Source organism: Oryx dammah, unplaced genomic scaffold (assembly GCF_014754425.2).
Source record: "Oryx dammah isolate SB20612 unplaced genomic scaffold, SCBI_Odam_1.1 HiC_scaffold_1, whole genome shotgun sequence".
NCBI lineage: Eukaryota > Metazoa > Chordata > Mammalia > Artiodactyla > Bovidae > Oryx > Oryx dammah.
The window spans coordinates 64,512,257-64,538,826 of record NW_024070185.1 but is presented as its reverse complement, the minus strand read 5'-3'; the positions used below and the strand labels follow the sequence as shown (position 1 = coordinate 64,538,826).

General features: G+C 40.4%; 1 protein-coding gene across 1 annotated transcript in view; it reads right to left on the bottom strand.

Annotated features, from left to right (window-relative positions):
- The window catches only part of LOC120862929 (contactin-associated protein-like 3), a 232,277-nt gene that overhangs the window by 120,341 nt on the left and 85,366 nt on the right, over positions 1-26,570 (bottom strand). Inside the window, exon 4 of the mRNA XM_040239100.1 lies at positions 2,370-2,517. Coding sequence (XP_040095034.1) covers positions 2,370-2,517 — 148 coding nt within the window. The remainder of the gene's footprint in view (positions 1-2,369; positions 2,518-26,570) is intronic.

Genomic DNA, 26,570 nt, shown 5'->3' with positions numbered 1-26,570 from the left:
AGGGGAAAGTGAAGAGTCCCATGCCAGATCCTGAGAAGACCTGACACTTTCCACTTTTACTCTAGAAATGGGGGAAGGGCTTTTCAGTTAGTGAAAATATATATGCCAAGCCAAGAAGCCATGAAAATATGCAGTGTTTATAATAGTAAATATCATTGTAAATGGAATATAAAAAGATGAAACTGAAAAGAGACAAGCAATCTGGACATTCTCTCACTAACAGGGCAGAGGAAGTACACATGAAAAAAAGATAACAATTATCACTTTGAGCTATAAACCAAATCACATTAAATTACTGCCAAAAATAAAAATGCAAAGTGCTACACTTGAATCATTATTAACAATAAGAATGAAGACAAAACAGAGCCACTAATATTGAGAAATATATTTTGTGTTGTTTTACAACTGGTGATTATTTCCTGTTTGCATTTTTATGCTAGGAGTCCCTTGTGCCCAACAGTTCATGTTTGCTGAATTTAGGATGCACGCAGGTTCCTTGACAGTTGTACAGTCAACTGGCCCTTCCAGGCACCAGACACACAGCTTTGATCTTCCTGGTACTGACCTCTAACCCAAGAAACTGGAGTAGTATCTCTTCACCGAGAACATCAAGCTAACGGCAAATCCCCATCAAAGAGCATGTTCTGCTTTGAAGTCAGTAAACCTGAAGTTGCTTCCAGAGTAATGGGAGAAGGAGACGTTAATTTCATGGGATCAAAGAGAAACTCTAAATATCAGGCATCCTAACCATCACAGCAGTAAGCACACTGACAGACCCCAGAACCAAAAGGATGGAAGGAAATGATCAACAGAAAGAGGGAAAATAGGTCGATGGCAACCCAGCACCACTACGTTGCATGGTCCATGGACTCATAAACACTAGAGAGTTGAGGTGGGGTTAGAAAGCAGAGCCAGAGTAGAACATGCCATTAGGAAGGGGTATGAAACAGAGGCTGAAGGTAACCCTTGAATGTGGGATGGGTGGCTTGGGTGAGCCTCAGCTCCAGAACCACCCATTGTCTGTGGGGGTTATCAAAGTGGAACTGATATCTCCGCTGTTCAACAACTCATGCCCACACCCATCCCTGCACCACAAGAACACTAAATTCCTACTCCCCCAGTTTATATATGTTGTTTCATCTTACAAGCATCATTCCTAACCCCATCTTAGTGCCCACCTTTACTTTGAAAACTGAATGTCAAAAAGGTTCCTTTTCCAACCCAACCCCTCTATTCCCCATGCCCCATGGTCATGTTACAATATCTTTGCTTTGTATAATTTTATGACTTCTCATAAACTCCTGACAAAGAAATAAATAATCTCAGAAGCATCCTCCACATACAATCCAGTTCTCTGTAGATAAATTCATATATGACCAGTGAGGGAATAAAGAATTCAATGTCTGAATAGTATAGTAGTCGTGAATACAGAATGAGGAAAAAAGACAGTTTTAAATCTTAGATCCAATATGTAATAGCTCTCACAAACATCTAATTTCTCAAAGGTTTGGTTTCTTTCTTTTCTGAAGTAGTGAGGTTACTACTATACTGAATTCATTTGGTTAGAGTGGGAGTTGAATGAGAAAATGTTGCAGGAGGTAGGATCTGACATATTAAATATCCTGTGTATGGTATATCTTATGGTTACACTTCTCTACAAAGTTAATCCTTTGATCAGGGACAGAATGAAGTGTGACAAAAACCCCAAGGGGTTCCCAGCCAACTTATTCTTCAGATCACTCTTCCAGTTTTCCAGATTATATTTTAAATTAACTTTTTCATTTTTGTGTTCACTTACAAAATACCAGTATATTCTAGACGTTCAAAATGGCAGCTGTAGATTTGATCCCCCATGTATTTCATGGAATGCTTTTATGCTTGTCTTTATGCTCAAATTGACTGCCAGCATCTTTGCTTTTATTGACAGTGGGGAAAAGCCGGAAGACATAAAACATAAATGATGTTCAAAAGAAGTTTCCACAGCAACCCAAGTAGAGAGAAAAGGGAATCACCATGAGGACCGGGGAACATGGGGACATCTGTTCTTACCTGTGTTCCCCCGGGAGGATCATTCCATCAATCACAATAAATGTAACTGCTCTTGACGTGAGCTTTGTTCATTTTATGAAGTGCCCGCTATATAACAGATACTCGGCTAACCTCTGAGAATCTAAGATTTTAAGGCTCATTTCGGGTACTCCTCTGAATTCAACCTTAAAATAACTGTAATATTTTCAAGACTTTCCATAAAATCAGTTCTGCCTGCACAGATATTCAAAAGGCTGAAAAAGTAAAGTTCCGTTTTCAATTTAGTGTTTAGAACACAACACTCCATCAAAAACTTCATCTGAGCAATAAACACCACTTACTGTAGGCACACCCATACACTTCAATCCGCATCCCAATCCTGCCTTTGGGGTTCCAGGTTAAGGGGAGGAAGCGCAGGAATCTGGCTTCGAAGGTAGGCTGGAGTCTGTAGTGCACCACACTGTCTGCATTTGTGTTTCCTGGAAAACCCTGAGAGAAAACAGAGAAAGGAATCAATGTGTCTGCATAATACCATCTTCCTGCTCTCACCTCACAGGTTGCTGCTGCTGCTGCTAAGTCGCTTCAGTCGTGTCCAACTCTGTGCGACCCCATAGACGGCAGCCCACCAGGCTCCCCTGTCCCTGGGACTCTCCAGGCAAGAACACTGGAGTAGGCTTCCATTTCCTTCTCTAATGCATGAAAGTGAAAAGTGAAAGTGAAATCGCTCAGTGGTGTCCGACTCCTAGCGACCCCATAGACTGCAGCCTACCAGGCTCCTCCATCCATGGGATTTTCCAGGCAAGAGTACTAGAGTGGGGTGCCATTGCCTTCTCCACCTCACAGGCTAATAATGAGCAAACAATGCTTCACTTTGTTAGTATGCAAATTCATGGCTGCTTTAGAGCAACTTTGCTAACATTTGAGGCATGTGACAATCTCTCTTCAGTACCTGGATTAGTCATCATCATCTAAACTTTCCTTATTTGTAAAGTAGTTTAAGCTTCAATGGCACCATTAAACTGGCTATAAACCTGCTGCTTTCGAAGACCTGCTTTTAGAAAGTTGCTCAGCCCCCACCTAAATCATTTCCTAATCTCCAAGTAGTCAAGACACACAACCTCACTTTAAGGACAAACAAGCACAATGCAGGCTTGCAGGATGTACAAAAAGAATCCTAGACCCTAAAACTTGAGAGATGGGGGGGTCTGACTAGTTCAAAACCCTTAACTTATAAATACAAAAACGTTAGTTACTTAGACATGTCTGACTCTTTGCAACTCCAGGGTCTGTAGCCTGCCAGGCTTCTCCGTCCATGGGATTTCCCAGGCAAGAATACTGGAGTGGGTTGGCATGCCCTCCTCCAGGGGATTTTCCCAACCCAGGAATTGAACCTGCATCTCCTGCACTGTAGGCAGATTCTGCACTGCTGAACCACCAATGCAAAACTCAAACCCAAGAAAATGAAGAGTCTGTGCAGGCATGACAGCTATTCTCCACTGTGGCCAGGACAAGATCATGGGGATTCAAATTTTGGTCTGTGTTCACTGTGCTTTGTCAGGCTGCCCCAAGTCATCAGCATTTAAAAGGTTCTTGGGAAAACACACCAATGCCACCTGCCACAAGATAAGAGGTGTGATTTCTCAACTGTGGGCATCCGGCTTCATGCTAGAAGGGATCAGCATGAGAGCAAAGAAACTTGTTATAAGGAATATGACTTCTTTTTCATGGTGTTCTTTTTAATGTAAATATCAGAAAGTAGGGAAACCAAAAAATGGATATTGTTGTATACATATACATCAATTATAGAAATGTTACTAATGACTTATTCATTTTAAAAAGACTTACATGTAGGTGAGAAAGCTTGCATAAACACAGCACCAACTCCAACACACATGAAGTGCATTCCAATGCAACTTCGCCAGTCATCCTGGCCAGCCTCTCTTTAATAGTGTGTACTGTTCTGCTGTTTAGTCACTTAGTTGTACCTGGCTCTTTTGACCCCATGGACTGTAGCCTGCCAGGCTCCTCTGTCCATGGGATTTCTCAGGCAAGAATACTGAACTGGGTTGCCATTTCCTTCTCCAAGGGATCTTCCTGACCCAGGGATTAAATCCACTTCTCCTGCTTGGCAGGTGGATTCTTTACCATTTCCCAGGCTTCCCACCTGGAAAGCCCAGAGTGTATTGTGTGTGAGCTCATGCCAAGTAGCTTCAGTCTTGTCTGACTCTTTGCAGCCCCATGGACTGTAGTCCCTGTAGGCTTCTCTGTCCATGGGACTCTACAGACAAGAATACAATTTCCTTCTCCAAAGGATCTTCCCAACCTAGAAATCAAACCTGCATTTCCTGTGGCTCCTGGATTGCAAGTGAATTCTTTACCACTAAGCCCCTGGGGAAGCCCCAGAGTTTACTGTACTTTAAAAAATGATGGGTGGGTTTCAGATGAAATGAATCTAGCTGCCTCATATTATAGAATCTACTTCCCTCTCACCTCTGCCATCTTGCCAATCTTGGTACATTAACAACTGTACATCAATCTCTGTCCTGAAGTTCCATGACAATCTGAAAGAGCATCACAAGTCATCTGTAAAGAATTCCTTTTGTCTCTGCCTTCAAAGAGAAACCATGTGAAACCAAGCAGGATCACATGGGACCTTCCTGGAAGAGACTCCCCTGCACCATGCCCTCCACTTGTCTCCTATCTATAGAGAAACTTTAGCTTCCTAGGCCTTCCCTGAGTTCCAAAGAGTAAATTTAATCATAGAAGTGAAAAAATGCAAAAAAAGAAAAAAGAAAGAAAGCAAAATATTAAGTTTAGCTATTAAAGTTAAAGACCTTTAGTACCTCCTCAAGGGCTATAAATATTATTTTGAGCCATGTCCTTTGAGCTGTTTTGAAAATATAAAAACCTCCACCAGATGGAAGAAGTTAACTGTATGCTGCCCATAAGCACATAGATCCCAGACTGGTTGGAATCAGAAGGTTGATGATGTTGACTTCTGATCCAATCAGAAGAATGTCCATGGGCTGATCACATACCTCACAACCCCCTTTCCTTACCTGTCTTCCAAAATCTTCCCCTGAGCCATTGGGGAGTTTGAGTCTTTTAAAAAATACATATATATTTATTTTCAATTGAAGTATAATTGTATTTGTATAAACAAATACAGTATTGTATTTGTTTCTGCCAAACATCAACATGGTTTGAGTTCTCTGAGTCATACAGCAAATTCTCATTGGCTATCTACTTTATATATGTTAATATATGTTTGCATGTTACTCTCTCCAAACATCCCACCCTCTCCTTCCTCCCACCCCCACTGTGTCCATAAGTCTCTTCTCTATGTCTGTCTCCACTGCTGCCCTGCAAATGATTTCATCAGTACCATCTTTCTAGATTTCATATATATAATGTTAATCACTCTTTAAGCACTACCTACCAGGACTCCTTGCTTGGCACCCTGCAATTAATGCTTTACTTTCCTTCACCACAACCCAATGTCAGTAGATTGGCTTTACTGCATGTGGGCAAGTGGACCCAAGTTTGGTTTGTAATCCAACTGCAGGGCTCCTCTTTCTCTCCACCTGAGCCCTAGGACCTCCTATAGCCTCCAATGAACCAGGACTTTTACCAGCTCTTTCCACCTTGAGAATTTTAGAGTCACAAGTCCCAGTTTCTGTGCTTAAAACTCTATTCAGTTCAGTTCAGTTCAGTCACTCAGTCATGTCCGACTCTTTGTGACCCCGTGACTCGCTCTATATCTCTTTTTAACATTGTTTCCATTGATTCTTCATGATATTCTTAACCAATTTTCCCAGGTGGTCTGTGCTCCAGGGAAGCCATAACCACCTAAGGTATTCTTAAGCATAACACAGCATCTTAACAGAAAATGCTGTCCCATCTATGGACCTGACCAGTTTAAGCTCTGAAAACAAAGACTAAGGTCTCTTAGGTATATGTGTCTCTTTTGAAATCTACTGTCAAATGTTAAAGCTATTTAAATTCCACCAATTTTTTGGAACTCATAATCAAAACATAAAACATAGAGTTATTTTGAGGTGGGCTACCTTCAAATTCTATACTCTTTGATTTCAAAAAATTTCATTATTCAGAAATCAAAGATGTCACACAACAGACCTCCACTTAATAATAATAAACTCAGGGAACAAAAAGAGGTTGTTGCTTTCTCATGCTCACTTGCAGTACAAGGACAAACCCACCTAACCTGCTAGGCAGTTAATACAAACAGCCAGATGTATTTATGCAGCCAAAGAGCAAGATTCCTTAAATCAACCGAGAATGGTGTCTGCCTAGTTATTTAGCTTTGCAAAATGCTGGGCCAGGTTTAACAACCAGATCAAACCAAGGCAAATTGGTAATCAAGTTTGTGAACCATCACCACCAGGGAGATTTCCTTGGTATAAACAAATGGAAATAAGAAAAGAGAACACTCAAATGTAATGAGAATGCATATTCCAGAGGTTGTGGTGCTGCTTCTTGGCTAATGAATGAAATGTCACCATAAGGTCATTTGATTAGTTGAATCAAGGTCTTTTGAATAGCTGGTCAGTCGTGTCCAACTATTCACGACTCCATGGACTGTAGCCCACCAGGCTCTTCAGTTCAGTTCAGTTCAGTTCATTTCAGTCACTCAGTCATGTCCTACTGTTTGCGACCCCATGAATTGCAGCACGCCAGGCCTCCCTCCCTGTTCAATGAAAGTAAAATCTTTGACCTATATCATCTTTTCTTTCAAATGTTACAACTGCTACACAAGATCAGGTAAACCTTTTTTACAGCCTCTCTACTCCAAAGAAGAACTCAACAACATCCACTCCCCAACTTTATATTGGACCCCAGGCTGATATGTGTAGAAGTAGATTTTCTCAGCTCCACCACTGCCTAGGATGTGGTACTAAGCTGATATTGTCTGTTGCAAGTCACAGTTCTTTTATCTACAAAACCAGTTTGATAAAATGTTTGGAGTATTAATTGAGAAAAATATCTGAAATGTAAGCCACTCACTGCCTACCTATAGGTAAACATTCCAAAAGTCATGGCTGCAAGGACTTTGGCCATGGCTGATATTGGGATATCATTGTTGCATCTGGCAGAGACAGCTCATCTGTCAGACTCTGCAAGCTGTTCTTAATATTTTATCTGAGGTTAAATATCCAAGCACTTGCATGTGTGTGCTCAGTCATGTCCAACTATTCATGACTCCATGGACTGTAGCCCACCAGGCTGTTCAGTTCAGTTCAGTTCAGTCACTCAGTCATGTCCAATTCATTGCAACCCCATGAATTGCAGCAAGCCAGGCCTCCCTGTCCATCACCAGCTCCTGGAGTTCACTCAAACTCATTTCTATCAAGTCGATGATACCATCCAGCCATCTCATCCTCTGTTGTCCCCTTCTCTTCTTGCCCCCAATCCCTCCCAGCATCAGAGTCTTTTCCAATGAGTCAACTCTTCACATGAGGTGACCAAAGTATTGGAGTTTCAGCTTTAGCATCAGTCCTTCCAAAGAACACCCAGGACTGATCTCCTTTAGAATGCACTGGTTGGATCTCCTTGGAGTCCAAGGGACTCTCAAGAGTCTTCTCCAACACCACAGTTCAAAAGCATCAATTCTTTGGCACTCAGCTTTCTTCACAGTCCAACTCTCACATCCATACATGACTTCTGGAAAAACCATAGCCTTGACTAGACGGACCTTTGTGGGTAAAGTAATGTCTCTGCTTTTGAATATGTTATCTAGGTTGGTCATAACTTTCCTTCCAAGGAGTAAGCGTCTTTTAATTTCATGGCTGCAATCACCATCTGCAGTGATTTTGGAGCCCAAAAAAATAAAGTCTGACACTGTTTCCACTGTTTCCCCATCTATTTCCCATGAAGTGATGGGACCGGATGCCATGATCTTCGTTTTCTGAATGTTGAGCTTTAAGCCAACTTTTTCACTCTCCTCTTTCACTTTCATCAAGAAGCTCTTTAGTTCCTCTTCACTTTCTGCCATAAGGGTGGTGTCATCTGCATATCTGAGGTTATTGATATTTCTGCCTGCAATCTTGATTCCAGCTTGTGCTTCTTCCAGCCCAGCATTTCTCATGATGTACTCTGCATAGAAGTTAAATAAGCAGGATGACAATATACAGCCTTGACGTATTTCTTTTCCTATTTGGAACCAGTTTGTTGTTCAATGTCCAGTTCTAACTGTTGCTTCCTGACCTGCATATAGGTTTCTCAAGAGGCAGGTCAGGTCGTCTTGTATTCTCATCTCTTTCAGAATTTTCCACAGTGTATTGTGATCCACACAGTCAAAGGCTTTGGCACAATCAATAAAGCAGAAATAGATGTTTTCCTAGAACTCTCTGGCTTTTTCCATGATCCAGCAGATGTTGACAATTTGATCTTTGGTTCCTCTGCCTTTTCTAAAACCAGCTTGAACATCTGGAAGTTCACGGTTCACGTATTGCTGAGGTCTGGCTCTTCAGTCTATGGAATTTTCCAGGTAAGAATCCTGGAGTAGGTTGCCATTTCCTACTCCATAATATCTATGATATCCAGGTAAACTGGAAAGGAACATTACTTTCTACATTCACTGTAATTCCAACATTATAATTGAAGCTAAGAAGCAAAGTTGATATTTATTTTAGCATAGCTAGGAAGTGAAATTATTTGCTAGGAATGATATTTAACTTTTTAAATTTTCCTTATACATTATTACTTCTTTCTGAAGTACTCTGTTTATTGAATACAAACTGTATTTCAGATTGGTATGATGATAATGCTCTACAACAAAAGGGATTTCTCTTTTTGTTTTATTGAAATTTAAGACAGAATACTCTTTGAGAAATACTTCAAGTGAGAATAATCAATGCTAATAGTCTATGAATAGAGGAGCTTAAGAACTTACTGTTTACAGTTTCTGAGATCTGCATACAAAACATTCACTATACGTGATTTTAATCCTAATCAATATTTGGATTGTATGTGTGTATGTATGTATACATATGTATGGGCTTCCCAGGTAGCTCAGCTGGTAAAGAATATGCCTGCAATGCGAGAGACCCTGGCTCGATTCCTGGGTGTGGAGGATCCCCTGGAGAAGGGATAGGCTACACACTCCAGTATTCATGGGCTTCCCTGATGGCTCAGATGGTAAAGAATCTGCCTGCAATGCAGGAGACCTGGGTTCAATCCCTGGTTTGGGAAGATCCCCAGGAGAAGGGAATGGCAACCCACTCCAATATTCTTGCCTGAAGAATTTTCATGGACAAATGACCCTGGTGGGCTATGGTCACAAAGAATCAGACATGACTGAGCGACTAAGCACAACACATACATACCTGTACCCATGTGATTATCTTAAATCATTCTAATTTTAGGAAATTACATTATTTTGTCTTATATAGAACTATTAATAGTTCCTTTGCAAATAAATAAATGATACATTTCTTTAAGATACAGAAATTTAAGTGAAATTAATTTGGAGTAGAACGTATCTCTAGTAACACTCCACTCTGACATCTGGGGTTTATTACTGAAATGATCTCATATTTTTTACTAAGCTGACATTTATTCTTTTTTAAATGTGGCATAATCTATCATTATATAATTTTGCTTTCGTGTTTTCAGAACAGACATAAACGCACAGGCTGAGCACGGAATGTCAGGAACAAAGGTCTACTCTTGCCTTGTCCTAACAAGTAAAAAAAAAAAAAAATGAAGCTTGTAGGAAATAAGATTCTTTACCAGCTGAGCTACCAGGGAAGCCACTGGAGCAGCGGCTGTGTGGTGCTGGAGCAACTTTGAGGAGATATCCCACGTCCGAAGACAAAGGAGAAGCCCCAGCAAGATGGTAGGAGGGGCGAGAGCACCTTCAGAATCAAACCCCATAACCACCAGAGATGCTCAAACATACCTTGTGCACACCAAGACCCAGAGACCCCACAGAGACTGAGACAGAACTGTGTTTGAGTGTCTCCTGTGAAGGTATGGGTCATCAGTGGCCTGCTGCAGGGGCAAGGACTCTGGGTGCAGTAGATCTGGGTATGGAATAAGCCTTCTTGAAGGAGGTTGCCATTAACTCACCACAGAGCCACTAGAACTTACACAGGACTGGGGAAACAGACTCTTGGCGGGCACAAACAGAACCTTGTGCACACCAGATCCAGGAGAAAGGAGCAGTGACCCCACAGAGACTGACCGAGACTTGCCCATGAGTGTCCAGGTCTCTGGCAGAGGCGTGGGTTGGCGGTGGCCTGCTGTAGGGTTGGGGGCACTGAGTATAGCATTATTATTATTGCCATTATCTTCATTACCTCCACCATAGTTTGGCCTCAGGTCAAATAACAGGGAGGGGACACAGCCCCAACCTTCAACAGAAAATTGGATTAAAGATTTACTGAGCATAGCCCTGCCCATCAGAACAAGACCCAGTTTCCCCTTCAGTCAGTTTCTCCCATCAGGAAGCTTTCATAAGCCTCTTATCCTTCTCCATCAGAGAGCAGACAGACTTAAAACCACAATTACAGAAAACTAACCAATCTGACCACACAGACCACAGCCTTGTCTAACTCAATGAAATTATAAGCCATGCCATGTAGACCCACCTAAGATGGATGGGTCATAGTGGAGAGTTCTGACAAAACGTGGTTCACTGGAGAAGAGAATGGTAAACCACTTCAGTATTCTTGCCTTGAAAACCTCATGAAGAGTATGAAAAGGCAAAACTATAGGACACTAAAAGATGAACTCCCCAGGTTAGTAGGTGCCCAACATGCTACTGGAGATCAGTGGAGAACTAACTCCCAAAGGAATAAAAAGATGGAGCCAAAGCAAACACAACACCAGTTGTGGATGGGACTGGTGATGGAAGTAACATCTGATGCTATATAGTGCAATACTGCATAGGAACCTGGAATGTTAGGTCTATGAATCAAGGCAAATTGGAAGTGGTCAAACAGGAGATGGCAAGAGTGAACATCGACATTTTAGAAATCAGTAAACTAAAATGGACTGGAATAGGTGAATTTAACTCAGATGACCATTATATCTACAACTGTGGGCAAGAATCCCTTAGAAGAAATAGAGTAGCCATCATAGTCAACAAAAGAGTCTAAAAGGCAGTACTTGGATGCAATATCAAAAATGATAAAATGATCTCTGTTCATTTCAAAGGCAAATTATTCAATACCACAGTAATCCAAGTCTATGCCCAGACCAATAATGCTGAAGAAGCTGAAGTTGAATGGTTCAATGAAGACCTACAAGACCTTCTATAACTAATATCCAAAAAATATTTCCTTTTCATTATAAGGGACTGGAATGCAAAAGTAGGAAGTCAAGAGATACCTGGAGTAAGGGGCAAATATGGCCTTGGAGTACAGGATGAAGCAGGGCAAAGGCTAACAGAGTTTTGCTAAGAGAACACACTGGTCATAGCAAACACCCTCTTCCAACAACACAAGAAAAGACTCTACTCATGGACATCACTAGATGGTCAATACTGAAATCAGACTGATTATACTCTTTGCAGCCAAAGATGGAGAAGTTTTATTCAGTCAGCAAAAACAAGACTGGCAGTTGACTGTGGCTCAGATCATGAAATCCTTATTGCCAAACTCAGACTTAAATTGAAGAAAGTAGGGAAAACCACCAGATCATTCAGGTATGACCTAAATCAAATCCTTTATGACTATACAGGGGACGTAACAAATAGATTCAAGGAATCAGATCTGATAGACAGAGTGCCTGAAGAACTATGGATGGAGGTTCATGATATTGTACAAGAGGCAGTGATCAAGACCATCCCCAAGAAAAAGAAATGCAGAAAGGAAAAATGGTTGTCTGACTAGGCCTTACAAACAGTTGTGAAAAGAAGACAAGTGAAAGGCAAAGGAGAAAAGGAAAGATATACCCATTTGAATTCAGAGTTCCAAAGAATAGCAAGGAGAGATAAGAAAGCCTTCCTCTGCAATTAATGCAAAGAAATAGAGGAAAACAATAGAAAGGGAAAGACTAGAGATCTCTTCAAGAAAATTAGAGATACCAAAGGAACATTTCAGGTAAAGATGGGCACAGTTAAGGACAGAATGGTATGGACATAAACAGACACAGATGATATTAAGAACAGGTGGCAAGAATACAGAGAAGAACTATACAAAAAATATCTTCACAACACAGATAATCACAATGGTATGTTCACTGACCTAGAGCCAGACATCCTGGAATGTGAAGTTAAGTGGGCCTTAGGAAGCATCACTAAGAACAAAGCTAGTGGAGGTGATGGAATTCCAGTTTGAGGTATTTCAAATCCTAAAAGATGGTGCTGTGAAAGTGCTGCACTCAATATGCCAGTAATTTGGAAAACTCAGCAATGGCCACAAGACTGGAAAAAGTCAGTTTTCATTCCAATCCCAAAGAAAGGCAATGCCAAAGAATGCTTAAACTACCTCACAACTGCACTCATCTCACACGCTAGCAAAGTAATGCTCAAAATTCTCCAAGCCAGAGTTCAACAGTACATGAACCATGAACTTCCAGATGTTCAAACTGGATTTAGAAAGGGCAGAGGAACCAGAGATCAAATTTCCAACATCTGCTGGATCATCAAAAAAGCAAGAGAGTTCCAGAAGAAACATCTACTTCTGCTTTATTGACTATGCCAAAGCCTTTGACTGTGTGAACCACAACAAACTCTGGAGAATTCTTCAAGAGATGGAAATATCACACCACCTCACCTCCATGCAGGTCAAGAAGCAACAGTTAGAAATGGACATGGAATAACAGATTGATTCCAAATCATGAAAGGAGTACGTCAGAGTTGTATATTGTCACCCTGCTTATTTAACTTATATGCAGAGTACATCATGAGAAATGCTGGACTGGATGAAGCAAAGCTGGAATCAAGATTGCCAGGAGAAATATCAACATCAGATATGCAGATGACATCACCCTTTTGGCAGAAAGCAAAGAAGAACTAAAGAGCCTCTTAATAAAAGAGAAAGAGGAGAGTGAAAAAGTTGGCTTAAAGCTCAACATTCAGAAAACGAAGATCATGGCATCCGGTCCCATCACTTCATGGGAAATAGATGGGGAAACAGTGGAAACCATGACAGACTTTATTTTGAGGGGACTCCAAAATCACTGCAGATGGTGATTGCAGCCATGAAATTAAAAGACGCTTACTCCTTGGAAGAAAAGTTATGACCAACCTAGACACCATATTAAAAAGCAGAGACATTACTTTACCAACAAAGGTCCGTCTAGTCAAGGCTATGGTTTTTCTAGTAGTCATGTATGGATGTGAGAGTTAGACTATAAAGAAAGCTGAGTGCCAAAGCTGAAACTCTGATACTTTGGCCACCTGGTGCAAAGAACTGACTCATTGGAAAAGACCATGATGCTGGGAAAGATTGAAGGTGGGAGGAGAAGGGGACATCAGAGGATGAGATGGTTGGATGGCATCACCGACTCACTGGACATGAGTTTGAATAAACTCCAGGAGTTAGTCATGGGCAGGGAGGCCTGGCCTGCTGCAGTCCATGGGGTCACAAAGGGTCGGACACGACTGAGCAACTGAACTGAACTGTACTGAACTGAGGGAATAGGATGAAAATCCTCATAGAGAAATCAGCCACTGGTGCTTCCTCAGAAGTCCTACTGTAGGTTCAGAGATTCGATAGTGGGTGAGTTAATGTTTTGCAGAATGAACATGTGGCAACAGGCTTCAACAAAATCTTTTCTCCATCTTGTTACCTGTGTGACCTTGCGGGAGTCAGTATTTCCATGTGTAAAGTAGGAACAAGACTATCTATCCTGGAATTTTTATGAGTCAGTGTAAGGAATTTAAAAGGCTTATCATCTAACCCTTTTCTTAATAGCATTATCCTGTTAGTTATTATATGATTTTTTAAAAAGCCAACATAATGTTTTCCATTATTGATCACCAGAACTTCTTTAGTTTGATATAGACTCAATATTCAATAACTTAAGGGCATTCCAACTGAATATTTTGTTGAGGTGATGGGATTCCAGCTGAGCTATTTCAAATCCTAAAAGATGATGCTATTAAAGTGCTGCACTCAATATGCCACTAAATTTGGAAGATTCAGCAGTGGCCACAGGACTGGAAAAGGTAAGTTTTCATTCCAATCCCAAAGAAAGGCAAAGACAAAGAATGTTTAAATTATTGCAATATTGCGCTCATTTAACAAAATGAAATTATTCTAGCAAAATAATTCTCAACATTCTCCAAGCTAGGCTTCAACAGTACATGAACTAAGAACTTCCAGATGTTCAAGTTGGATTTAGAAAAGACAGAAGAACCAGAGATCAAATTGCCAACATCTGCTGGATCATAGAAAAAGCAATTCCAGGAAAACATCTACTTCAGCTTTGTTGACTATCCTAAAGCCTTTGACAATGTGGATCACAACAAACTCTGAAAAATTTTTAAAGAGATGGGAATACCAGACCACTTTACTTGCCTCTGAGAAACCTGTATGCAGGTGAAGAAGCAACAGTTAGAACTAGACATGGACCAAAGGACTGGTTCCAAACTGGGAAAGGAGTACGTCTAGGCTGTATATTGTCACCTTGATTATTTAACTTATATGAAGAATACATCATGTGAAATGCCAGGCTAGATGAAGTGCAAGCTGGAATCAAGATTGTGGGAAGAAACATCAATAACCTCAGATATGCAGATGACACTACCCTTATGGCAGAAAGTGAAGAGGAGCTAAAGAGCCTCTTGATGAATGTGAAAGAGAAAAGTTTAAAAGCTGGCTGAAAACTCAACATTCAAAAAATGAAGATCATGGCATCCAGACCCATCACTTCATGGCAAATAGATGGGGAAACAGTGGAAACAATTACAGAGTTTATTTTCTTGGGCTCCAAAATCACTGCAGATGGTGATTAAGTAAAGTCACTCGGTCATGTCCGACTCTTTGTGACCCCGTGCACTGCAGCCCACCAGGCTCCTCAGTCCATGGGATTCTCTAGGCAAGAATACTGGAGTGGGTTGCCATTTCCTTCTCCAGGGGAATCTTCCTGACCCAGGGATCAAACCTGGGTCTCCTGCATTGCAGGCAGACGCTTTAACCTCTGAGCCACCAGGGAAGCAGATGGTGATTGCAACCATAAAATTAAAAGATTTTTGCTCCTTGGAAGAAAAGCTATAACAAAACTCGACAGCATATTAAAAAGCAGAGACATCACTTTCCCACAAAGGTCCGTCTATTCAAGGCTATGGTTTTTTCAGTAGTCATGTATATATGTGAGAGTTGGACCATAAAGAAGGCTGAGTGTTGAAGAATTGATGCTTTTGAATTGTGGTGTTGGATAAGACTTTTGAGAGTCTCTTGGACTGCAAGGAGATCAAACCAGTTAATCCTAAAGGAAATCAGTCCTGAATATTCATTGGAAAGACTGATGCTGAAGCTACAATACTCTGGCAACCTGATGCCAAGAGCCAACTCATTAGAAAAGACCCTGATGCTGGAAAGATTGAAGGCAGGAGGATAAGAGGGTGACAGAGGATGAGATGGTTGGATGGCATCAGTGACCTGATGGACATGAGTTTGAGCAAGCTCCAGGAGTCAGTAAAGGACAGGGAAGCCTGGTGTGCTGCAGTCCACGGGGTTACAAAGAGTTGGACACAACTAAACAACTGAACAGCAACAATAATTAAGAACAAACATCGTTTGATAAAGTTTTCAGTTTCCACAAGCATGGTTCTTTCACTATGCATGAAAGTGACTGAAATCTGTGGCTTGGGGTCCACTCACATGCTATAATAGTGTTTCCAAAATAATTTATTTAGAAATTGATGATATTTCTGAAAAGCTTCTAAGTCCACATTTAGTGTGCTTAGCAATCACATCAGTGGCATCTAAACAAACATGAAATAGAATTGGTAAGAGGCTCTTGCAGGGCCAAGGTCTCTGGTGTAATGTGAGTCATCACAATTCTGTGTTGAATGACCTTCAAAATGCCTATAACGCATTCATCATTTTAAGTTTGAAGTATTTGTGTCTTAAGAAAGATTTTTATCAATTCTTTATTTCAAGATGTGAGAGGCACTGTTTATAGAAATAGGTCTCAATGCATTAGAAATAAATGAAGACTGTCTCTACTCTGTGCCACTAGGAATTCTGGCATCCATAATTCAAGCACAATGTTAATTGTATTTGCCACCCCTGAGGTAAGGGGTAGGATGTTGCTGGGATGAAGAGGGTGCACAGGAATCCCCAAGTTCTAATTCTGACCTTTTTAATTGCTGGGCTATGAAGGTCTTAGACAAAACATTTTACATTCCCAACTCTCAGTTTCTTCATGAGTCATGTGGGAATAGCAATAATTGTTCAAAATAGCAATACTTTGTCCACATTATTTCCAGACACTCACAGACCACAAAAATGTATACCCAAATGATTTCCTATAATTGGACCATGAAAAAGTTCTACTCAGTAGCTTTAAAACAAATGTTCTTGTTAATTATTTTTAGCATCTTCATGAACTGCAAAATACTGCATTATTTATACATGAATAAAATTGAGGAAAGTATCCTCCTTTCAATTTAGTTTTATCAAGTGAGCTGAAAATTCAGTAACATGGTTCATGATGTCAAATATGTGACCTGGACTGATTACTCACTCCTTGAGACTTCAGTTCATCCAAAGAAGGGTGCTTTGTACCGGAGGAACTCTAAAGTTTTCTCTTGTGTAGACACGTTTACCTCAACATGTTCCAGAAAATAACAGAATAATCTCTGCTTCTGCTTGATTAAGCAAACATCTACCTAAAGTACACTTAAAACATTTTCTTTCCAGACATTTATATAATGTATTCTGCCGTGAAAATGTCAGGTTGTGGTCAATGTGCTGGGAAAAGTACATGTGTGGGCGTGTTCATTTGCTTCCGCATGTTGGACTCTTTGTGACCCCATGAATTGTAGCCCTTCACTCTCCTTTGTCCATGAGATTCTCCACACAAGAATAGTAGAATGGGTTGCCATGTCCTCTCCAGGGGATCCTCCTGACCCAGGGATCAAAACTTTACCTCCTCATCTTCTGCATTGCAGGTGGATTCTTTTATCCACTGAGTCACCTGGGAAGTCCAGGAAAAGTATGCACTTAATCCATATTTTCAGTTTTGGTTTACAGCCTCTTGGTGGAAGCAAGTCACCAAGCAAAAAAGCAAAACAAAAACAAAGCAAAAAGAGATAGCCATCTCCATGGGTCCCACCACCTTCTTCTGCAGCAAGAGGGAACCTAGCTGCCACCCCGTAGCAGAGCCCAGCTACACCACACAGGAATCCACAGCATCTGGGCCTGGAATAACCCAAAAAACCAGGGCCAATGCACATATGTGAAATTAAGTCCTAAATGCTACTTTCAATTGACATGCTTTTATTAACCACTGTACTGTTTAAACTGCAGTGTAAGAAATAAAGAAATATCATTGAAATCAAATATTTTTCAAACACATTGCTAAAGTTACAGATTTTTACTGTTTTTTCCCTCATGCTTGAAATATTAATCTAGGATGAAAGATGGACTTCTCAGGGGGCACCAAAGAACCCACCTGCCAATGCAGGAGGCGCAAGAAATGTGGGTTCAATCCCTAGGTCAGGAAGACGCCTAGAGAAGGAAATGGCAACCCACTTCAGTATTCTTGCCTGAGAAATCACATGGACAGAGGAGCCTAATGGGCTACAGTCCATGGGTCCACAAGAATCGGACATGATTTGGCAACTAAACCACCAGGATAAAAGATAAGTCACCCTCCTGTGCAGCAGAAGCACAGGCCAAGTTTCTCAATATTCTTTCTTTCCCAATCTTTCTAAATGATCACGAAGAAAACATTTCAGAAGACATCTGAAAGCATGTTTGGGAGGGGGACAAGGAAGTTGAAAAGAGATTTTTTAAAAGCCAGGAAAAATTATTTCCAGTGACATTAAGACCATATTTTTAAAATCAATGTATTGTTATTGAAAACAGTGCAAGAACACCGCAAATAAAACTACATGTAATTTGATACATGGGCACATATTTAGTTTTGGCAAATAACTAGTTTCCAATATTTCAAGAGTAACCTATGAGAATAGAATGTAGTTAGTGTTATAAGGTGGAGAAGAAACTGGCAACCCACTGAAGTACTCTTGCCTGGAAAATCCCATGGATGGAGGAGCCTGGTAGGGTGCAGTCCATGGCGTTACTAAAAGTTGGACATGACTGAGCGACTTCACTTTCACTTTTCACTTGCATGCATTGGAGAAGGAAATGGCAACCCACTCCAGTGTTCTTGCTTGGAGAATCCCAGGGACGAGGAAGCCTGATGGGCTGCTGTCTATGGGGTCACACAGAGTCGGACACGACTGAAGCGACTTAGCAACAGCAGCAGTGTTATAAAGAATGCCTCAAATGAGTATTGGATGGTGTGCATACTCTATTGGCAGCTTCAATGAATTAAATAAAGTAATAAAATTAAAGGAATTGAAGTATTTAACTCTGAATGTAGATCATTTTGAGACTATTGGGATAATAGCATTAACCCAGTGGCCTGCTGTATACACTGAAAATAGTGATATGCAAACTGGGTGATTTGTATACAATTAGGAAGATTTCCACCCACTCCAGTGTTCTTGCCTGGAGAATCCCAGGGACGGCAGAGCCTGGTGGTCTGCCATCTATGGGGTTGCATAGAGTCGGACACAACTGAAGCGACTTAGCAGCAGCAGCAGGAAGATTTCCATTAAGAAGTTCTGTTGACTTAAAGTGATACCAACATGAGTTTAGTTCAACATTAAAATACTTCAAATGGTAGAGAATGGGCCCAACTGCATGCCACCCCCAAATTTATAGGTTGAAATCCTAACCCCCAGTATCACAGACTGTGACTGTATTTGAAGAAAGGATCATTAAAGATGTGACTAACAGTAAAATGAGGCCATTAGCATCAGTCCTAATTCAATCTGACTGGTGTCCTTACTAGAAAAGGAAGTCTGAACATAGAGAGGTATCAGGGAAGCCTGCACACAGTGGAAAGACCAACAGTTGTGAGCACACAACAAGAAGGCAGCCGTTTGTTACCATGCAGAGAGGTTTCAGAAAAAAAACAACCCTGTCAACACCTTAGTCTGGGACTTCTAGCCACCAGAAGTGTGAAAACACTGATTTCTGTTGTTTAAACCATCTGAATGTGGTATTTTGTGACCATAGGTAGAGCAAAATAATACTCTTAGCTTCTGGACTGGGCTCTGGTGGTCTTGCTGAGTGACTTGGATCAGTGAGTCCCTTATGGACTTCTTATTTCTATAGGAGTATGAAAAAGATGTAAGAAATTTGAGATTATTCAATTCTATCCCATATACTTTATAGATGAGATTGAAGCACAGACATATTAATATCATTTATGAATTCTTCTCCCACTGGAATATCTTGAAGAAATATTTTTCTTCTCTACCATATCTGTAAATTAGTACTTTCTAAAACAAATCTCTTAAACTTCCTAAAAGCTTATTCTTTATCAAATTTTACTTTAGTTGCAAGAAATACTGAAAATCTTTAACAAGTAAAGCTAGAAATTGCAGCATTTCAAAATCATCACATTTCTACAAATCTTTAACATATCTATGACACTCCTTAGCTGTCTTTCAAAATCAGTCCATGAAAACTTATGATACTTACTGTCACAGAATGTACATACTGTTAGGGTTCTCTCTGTCTGCTCTTTTCTCCCTCCCTCCTTTCCCCTCTTTCTCTCCTTTTCTCTCTCCTTCTCTATTCCCTTATTACTGGATGGCTTAAAAATGGAACAATGTTATCTGGGTTAATGAGCCAAATAGACAGATAATATAATCCTGTCTATGAATTATTTTCAAAATGATAAGTATTTTATGTTCTATTATTCTAATTATGCTTCTTCAAAATTCATGACTTTACATCTATCCTTTGTTTATGACATTTTAGAAATGGACCTGAAACAATAAATGGCTATATATTGTGTCCAAAAACAGAAAAAAAGAAAGAAAAGAAAAAGAGTCCCAAGGTGGTGCTAGTGATCCAAGAATCCACTTGCCAGTTAAGGAGACTCAAGAGACAGGAGTTTGATCTCTGAGTCCAGAAAACCCCGTGAAATAGGAAATGGCCACCCACTCCAGTATTCTTGCCTGGAGAATCCCATGGACAGAGGAGCCCGGTGGGCTACAGCCTAAGGGATTGCAAAGAGTTGGACACAGCTGAGCAACTAAACATACAACATACAGACAATCCTGCAGCAGTGGAATAAAAAATTCCTCCATTCAAAATTTTCTTCTCAAATCAGAATATTTAGATTTATCCTACACTGTGTTTATAAGAGAGACATACTACTGCCACAAGATTTTGCTATTATTTCTGCAGAAAAATAATAATGCATTCAAAGTACTTGTCACAATTCTGTTTTCAAAGGAAATCTTAACTTAAGTAGGATTTAGCCAAATATGTTTTAAAATATGTCAAGATCAAACACCTGTTTTTAAACTAATTGTGCATTTAAATCTAGTAAAGCAATGCTCAAAATTCTCCAAGCCAGGCTTTAGCAATACGTGAACCGTGAACTTCCTGATGTTCAAGCTGGTTTTAAAAAAGGCAGAGGAACCAGAGATCAAATTGCCAACATCCACTGGATCATAGAAAAAGCAAGAGAATTCCAGAAAAACATCTATTTCTGCTTTATTGACTATGCCAAAGCCTTTGACTGTGTGGATCACAATAAACTGTGGAAAATTCTGAGAGAGATGGGAATACCAGACCACCTGACCTGCCTCTTGAGAAATCTGTATGCAGATCAGGAAGCAACAGTTAGAACTGGACATGGAACAACAGCCTGGTTCCAAATAGGGAAAGGAGTCCATCAAGGCTGTATATTGTCACCCTGCTTATTTAACTTCTATGCAGAGTACATCATGAGAAATGCTGGGCTGGAAGAAACACAAGCTGAAATCAAGATTGCCAGGAGAAATATCAATGACCTCAGATATGCAGGTGACACCACCCTTATGGCAGAAAGTGAAGAGGAACTAAAAATCCTCTTGATGAAAGTGAAAGAGGAGAGTGAAAAAGTTGGCTTAAAGCTCAACATTCAGAAAACGAAGATCACGGCATCTGTTCCCATCACTTCATGGGAAATAGATGGGGAAACAGTGGAAACAGTGTCAGACTTTATTTTGGGGGGCTCCCAAATCACTGCAGATGGTGATTGTAGCCATGAAATTAAAAGACGCTTACTCCTTGGAAGAAAAGTTATGACCAACCTAGATAGCATATTCAAAAGCAGAGACATTACTTTGCCGACTAAGGTCCATCTAGTCAAGGCTATGGTTTTTCCTGTGGTCATGTATGGATGTGAGTTGAACTGTGAAGAAGGCTGAGCACTGAAGAATTGATGCTTTTGAACTGTGGTGTTGGAGAAGACTCTTGAGAGTCCCCTGGACTGCAAGGAGATCCAACCAGTCCATTCTGAAGGAGATCAGCCATGGGATTTCTTTGGAAGGAATGATGCTAAAGCTGAAACTCCAGTACTTTGGCCACCTCATGCGAAGAGTTGACTCATTAGAAAAGACTTTGATGCTGGGAGGGATTGGGGGCAGGAGGAGAAGGGGACGACCGAGGATGAGATGGCTGGATGGCATCACTGACTCGGTGGACATGAGTCTGAGTGAATTCCGGGAGTTGGTAATGGACAGGGAGGCCTGGAGTGCTGCGATTCATGGGGTCACAAAAAGTCGGACACGACTGAGCGACTGAACTGAACTGGAAGCCGTTTTGCTAGTTTTAATGATAAAATAGAGGTGCTTTTTTCTCAGCATTTTAAATCTGAGTCAGCGATACAGTTAAACCAGAATGATTAGGGTCATAATGATTCATACTATAAGTGCAAAATTAACTCTTACACAAGAGGAGTTAATTTTAAAACAGGATAAAGAAATATATATTTGAAAACTAAGTTTAAGCAATTGTAAAACAAGTCACTTGCAACATATAGCTGCGATTTTATAAGGAAAGTAAAAGTCTGTGAATGTGTCAGAGCAGAGGTAAGACAATTTGCCATGGGTTTCTCACATTTCTGCACATCCTACTAAAAGAAGCACCAACTGCCCTTTATTCCCAGCTCTCTTTCCAAGGATGTTAATATAGAAAACAGCCTTGTAAGATAACGTCTTCTTCCAAAGCAAAAGGCAAGCACGGTTACCTCCCAAAAGATTCTGATTCCCTGAGATCTTGCAACATAACCCACTGTGAATGCTGAAATCCATCTGGGCTTACCCACAGGGCCTTTGTGTGACTCAGGGTGAAGGAGAACCAAGGCAGATATTCTGACACTCGTGCTGCCTGTGATGCTTGATGAGTAACCAAGTAGGAAACAAGAGACCATTGTCTCTGACCCAGAAGTTTCTTGTCTTCTATGGCATCCATGAAAATGGCAGGTTAACATATAGTAAATAGGGCAAAGGGTCAGACACTCCAAAGTTCTGGATGAAAAGATTAAAGTTTATCTCCCAGAAGACTTACTAGAGAATGTGTGTGAAAACGTCTGCAACTACTAATCTATTTAATTCAAGTCACAACGGAAATGTTTATATATTTTAACATATTGATCTGCTATTTTATACATTTCTGCTCTTTTCTTTTTTTATTGATGCATGATTAGAAGTTTTCCTTTGCTTCCTTTTTAAAAATAGTATGTCTTACATTGCTTTTTGATAGAAAATAACAATAAAAATATAGTCTATGATCTCACTAGTCAGAAAATCCCTGATGACATATAAAATAAGTAATAGACACTGACAAGCCTGGCTAGAAAACTCAAATAATACAGAAAAGCTTAAAGAATGAAGAAGCCACTCTTTCATCCAGCACTAAATGTAACCATTTTTTATAGTTTATTATGGGCTTCCCTGGTGGCTCAGCGGTAAGAATCCGCTTGCATTGCTGGAGACTCAGTTTCGATTCCTGAGTCAGGAAGATCCCTGCAAGAGGACATGGCAACCCACTCCAGTATTCTTGCCTGGAGAATCCCATGGACGAAGGAGCCTGGCGAGTTACAGTTCATGGGGTCCTAAAGAGTCAGACATGACTGAAGCAACTGAGCATGGCATGGCATATTATGTTATTTGTACAGTCAGATCTTTATAATTTCAAAATGTTTATATCAATACTTCAGTATGCGTTGATGATCTTATTTTTAAACTCAAAGAATGTTCTATACTTGCTAAGTATGCAGGTTAATCTGTGACCTTGTGATTTCATTGTCACAGGAAATGACGGCATTATTCTTCAAACAACTACTACTGTCAGGAAGCAGACTTTTCCTCTGCCAGCTTAGGTTTAGTAATTAGGGGCCTGCAAATTAAAATGACAAAAGACCAATTAACAAGGGGAAAAGTTTATTCATATATATGGGAGCTACCAAGAGAAGTAACCATCTCACTGTGTCCTTGTGGAGTGCTTCCCATAAATGAAGCCCTGAGCCAAGCACAAGTGCTTATATCAGTTCAGTTCAGTTGCTCAGTCATGTCTGACTCTTTGCGATCCCATGAACTGCAGCACGCCAGGCCTCCCTGTCCATCATCAACTGCCAGAGTCTACCCAAACCCATGTCCATTGTGTCGGTGATGCCATCCACCATCTCATCCTCTGTTGTCCCCTTTTCCTCCTGCCCTCAATCTTTCCCAGCATCAGGGTCTTTTCAAATGAGTCAGCTCTTCGCATCAGGTGGCCAGTGTATTGGAGTTTCAGCTTCAACATCAGTCCTTCCAATGAACACCCAGGACTGATCTCCTTTAGGATGGACTGGTTGGATCTCCTTGCAGTCCAGGGGACTCTCAAGAGTCTTCTCCAACACCACAGTTCAAAAGCATCAATTCTTCAGTGCTCAGCTTTCTTTATAGTCCAACTCTCATATCCATACAATGCTTATATAACCTCACCTAATTTTCTCAGTGACATAGTCTTTCTCACCTAAACATGAATTCAATCAGTCTGACTGTCTGAAATGAAAGGAGGAATTTGCTGATGTTTCCTAGTTTGTAAAGAAAATTGCTTATTATCACTTTTCTTCTGGATTATTTTGCAGACATTAGACTGAAGTATTAGAAGAAAATTTCCCATTTAGAGATATTCCTTTATTTTTATCACATCTTACCTATAAAAATTTCAGAAATGCAAATATAATATAATGTAGTATAATATATTCTTTACAAACAAATAAAAGCAAAGATTTATATCATTCATGAATATGCTAAAAAAAAACAAAATTAATGATTCAAACCTGACACCTGACTACTACAGGTAGTGCAAATGATTAAAGGTCTATAGAAGACAAACTATAGAAAAGGATGATATGAATTGCATGAAATTTATAAACATTGAGCAAACTATGAGGTGTGACTTGAAATATACCAGAAATGGCCACTGTCTCTCAAAATAACTATTCTATTCCTCCTAAGGAGCCACCATGGCATTGAAATATTGATTTACTGTGAATTTCAAAAACTTTTCGATCTTAAGAAGTGTCTTTCTGAAATGGAACTACCCTTTGAGGCATTCTTCTAAGTCAGGGTCTCTCATCCATTTATCCATCCAACAATATTATTGGACCACAGTTGCCAGCAGGCATCATGCAAGGCTCTGCCAAGGATGGGAGAGACAGAGAAAGAGTTTTCCTAGAAGAGCTCACATTTCACCTCCTTTATTCTCACCTGAGAGCAACTGGCACTGAAAGCGTGGGAGAAAATGTTGATGTCTGGGTTGGTAAGAGGGAAATGACAGGACACTTTCTTTGACTGCCTTACTATTCTGCCCTGGGCTAGCTCCGTGGACAGAACATAAAACATGTGGAAAGGCTGTGCTTGAGTAAGTGGTTTCTATATGGACTATTTCTAAGACAGTGTTATGCTCTTACAATTTCTCACTTTTATTGTATAACTGTCTCTGCTCTGAGTACATTTCAGAGAAAAATCTTAAGTGAGCATTCAAGTAAAGCAATAAAAATGTACTGCAGCGTGATCAAGTGAGTATTTTAGCAATTTATAATTATGCCTCTAACATATAAAATGCTCTACACTTCACAGGTTGGGCTTGTTAGGAGGCAGATAAATTCATGAATGTGTGCAGTCTCTATTATATTTCTGTCCTGAGCTATTTTTCTTAAAGAATTTTATAGCTGCTTACAGGGTGTTTTAAGAACAATACTTCAACTATTATTTTTCTCATTTTAAATACTAACCAGATATTGTAGGAATATTCAAAGATAGAACTCTCCTGTTCTTCTGCCTTGAAGAAGCTTTTAGTTTGTGTTTTTGAGTATGCTATATATTGAAAGTAATACAAGTGTGGTAGATGTCATGATAGAAGGATGGCATTTTCAGTTCCCTATGTGCTTCTCAAAGGTTCAAGTAAGCACAGAGGAGCAGCTCACTGCCTTGTTGCTTCTGTGCAAGCTCTGCCTGTCCCATCACTGAGTGCCCGTCATCCTTGTGCAAACTGGCAGGCGGTTTACAGGCCCCATGGGGTCCGCATCTCGGCTTCAAAGCTGGACCCATTAGGAGAGCCCTGGGGGACCACATGAGCTGCTCACAGAGTCCTACCTCAGCCCAGGGGAGTAAAGAGGGAGACTGAGAGCAGTGACACCTCTCAGCACTGCTGCCCCTGGACTCCCTACCTTGAGGTAGTGATGGATGCCCAGGCACTGAAGCCCTCAGAGCCTTTTCTGCCCAGGTTTGCCATTCATATAAACTTAGTGAGGTAGCAATGAATTTATGGAGAGGACAGTTTTATTTTTTTAAGTCACAAGAACTAAGAATTCCTGACCTCTTGTGATTCCAACTTGGGTAAATCTCTTAATCTCCATGAACTTCCAATTTCTTGTACAAAACAGAGGTTAACAGTGACTCCCTGACTACCTCTGCCAAGGACGGAAGATATATTGATGCTATATATAAAATGAAAAACTACACCAGAGTTCCATGGCCAACAGTCTATAGAATGAGGCAAGGTAGAATAAAATTTTGAGCCAACTCTAAGAGATAGTGAAGGACAGGGAAGCCTGGCGTACTGCAGTCTACAGGATCACAAAGAGTCGGACACAACTTAGCGACTGAAAGACAACAACAAGAGTAAAAACAGTGACAGAAGGAACAAAAACAGAAAGACAAGGTGTTCTTTTCTTTTGAACTATAATGAATGCACTGAGGAGTTTGAAAAATGCCTGTAGCTAGGTGTTGATGAGCCCAGTGGGCACCATAGAAACCTCAGCTGGATGTCTGGTGTTTCAGTGCCGCATCACCATTAACTAATAAGAAGTCAGTTTCCTCTCCCTAACTTTCAGAAGACTAAGGATTGGACATTTTGGAACTTTCTTGAGCAATAGCAAAGTATTGCTTCTCTCACCTTGAGGAAGGAAAGTAAGGCTGAAAAGGAGAATAAAGAGTGAAGATGATTGGACTGTAAATTGTTTTAAATTTCCTAGTTCTCTGCTGCCTCAACACA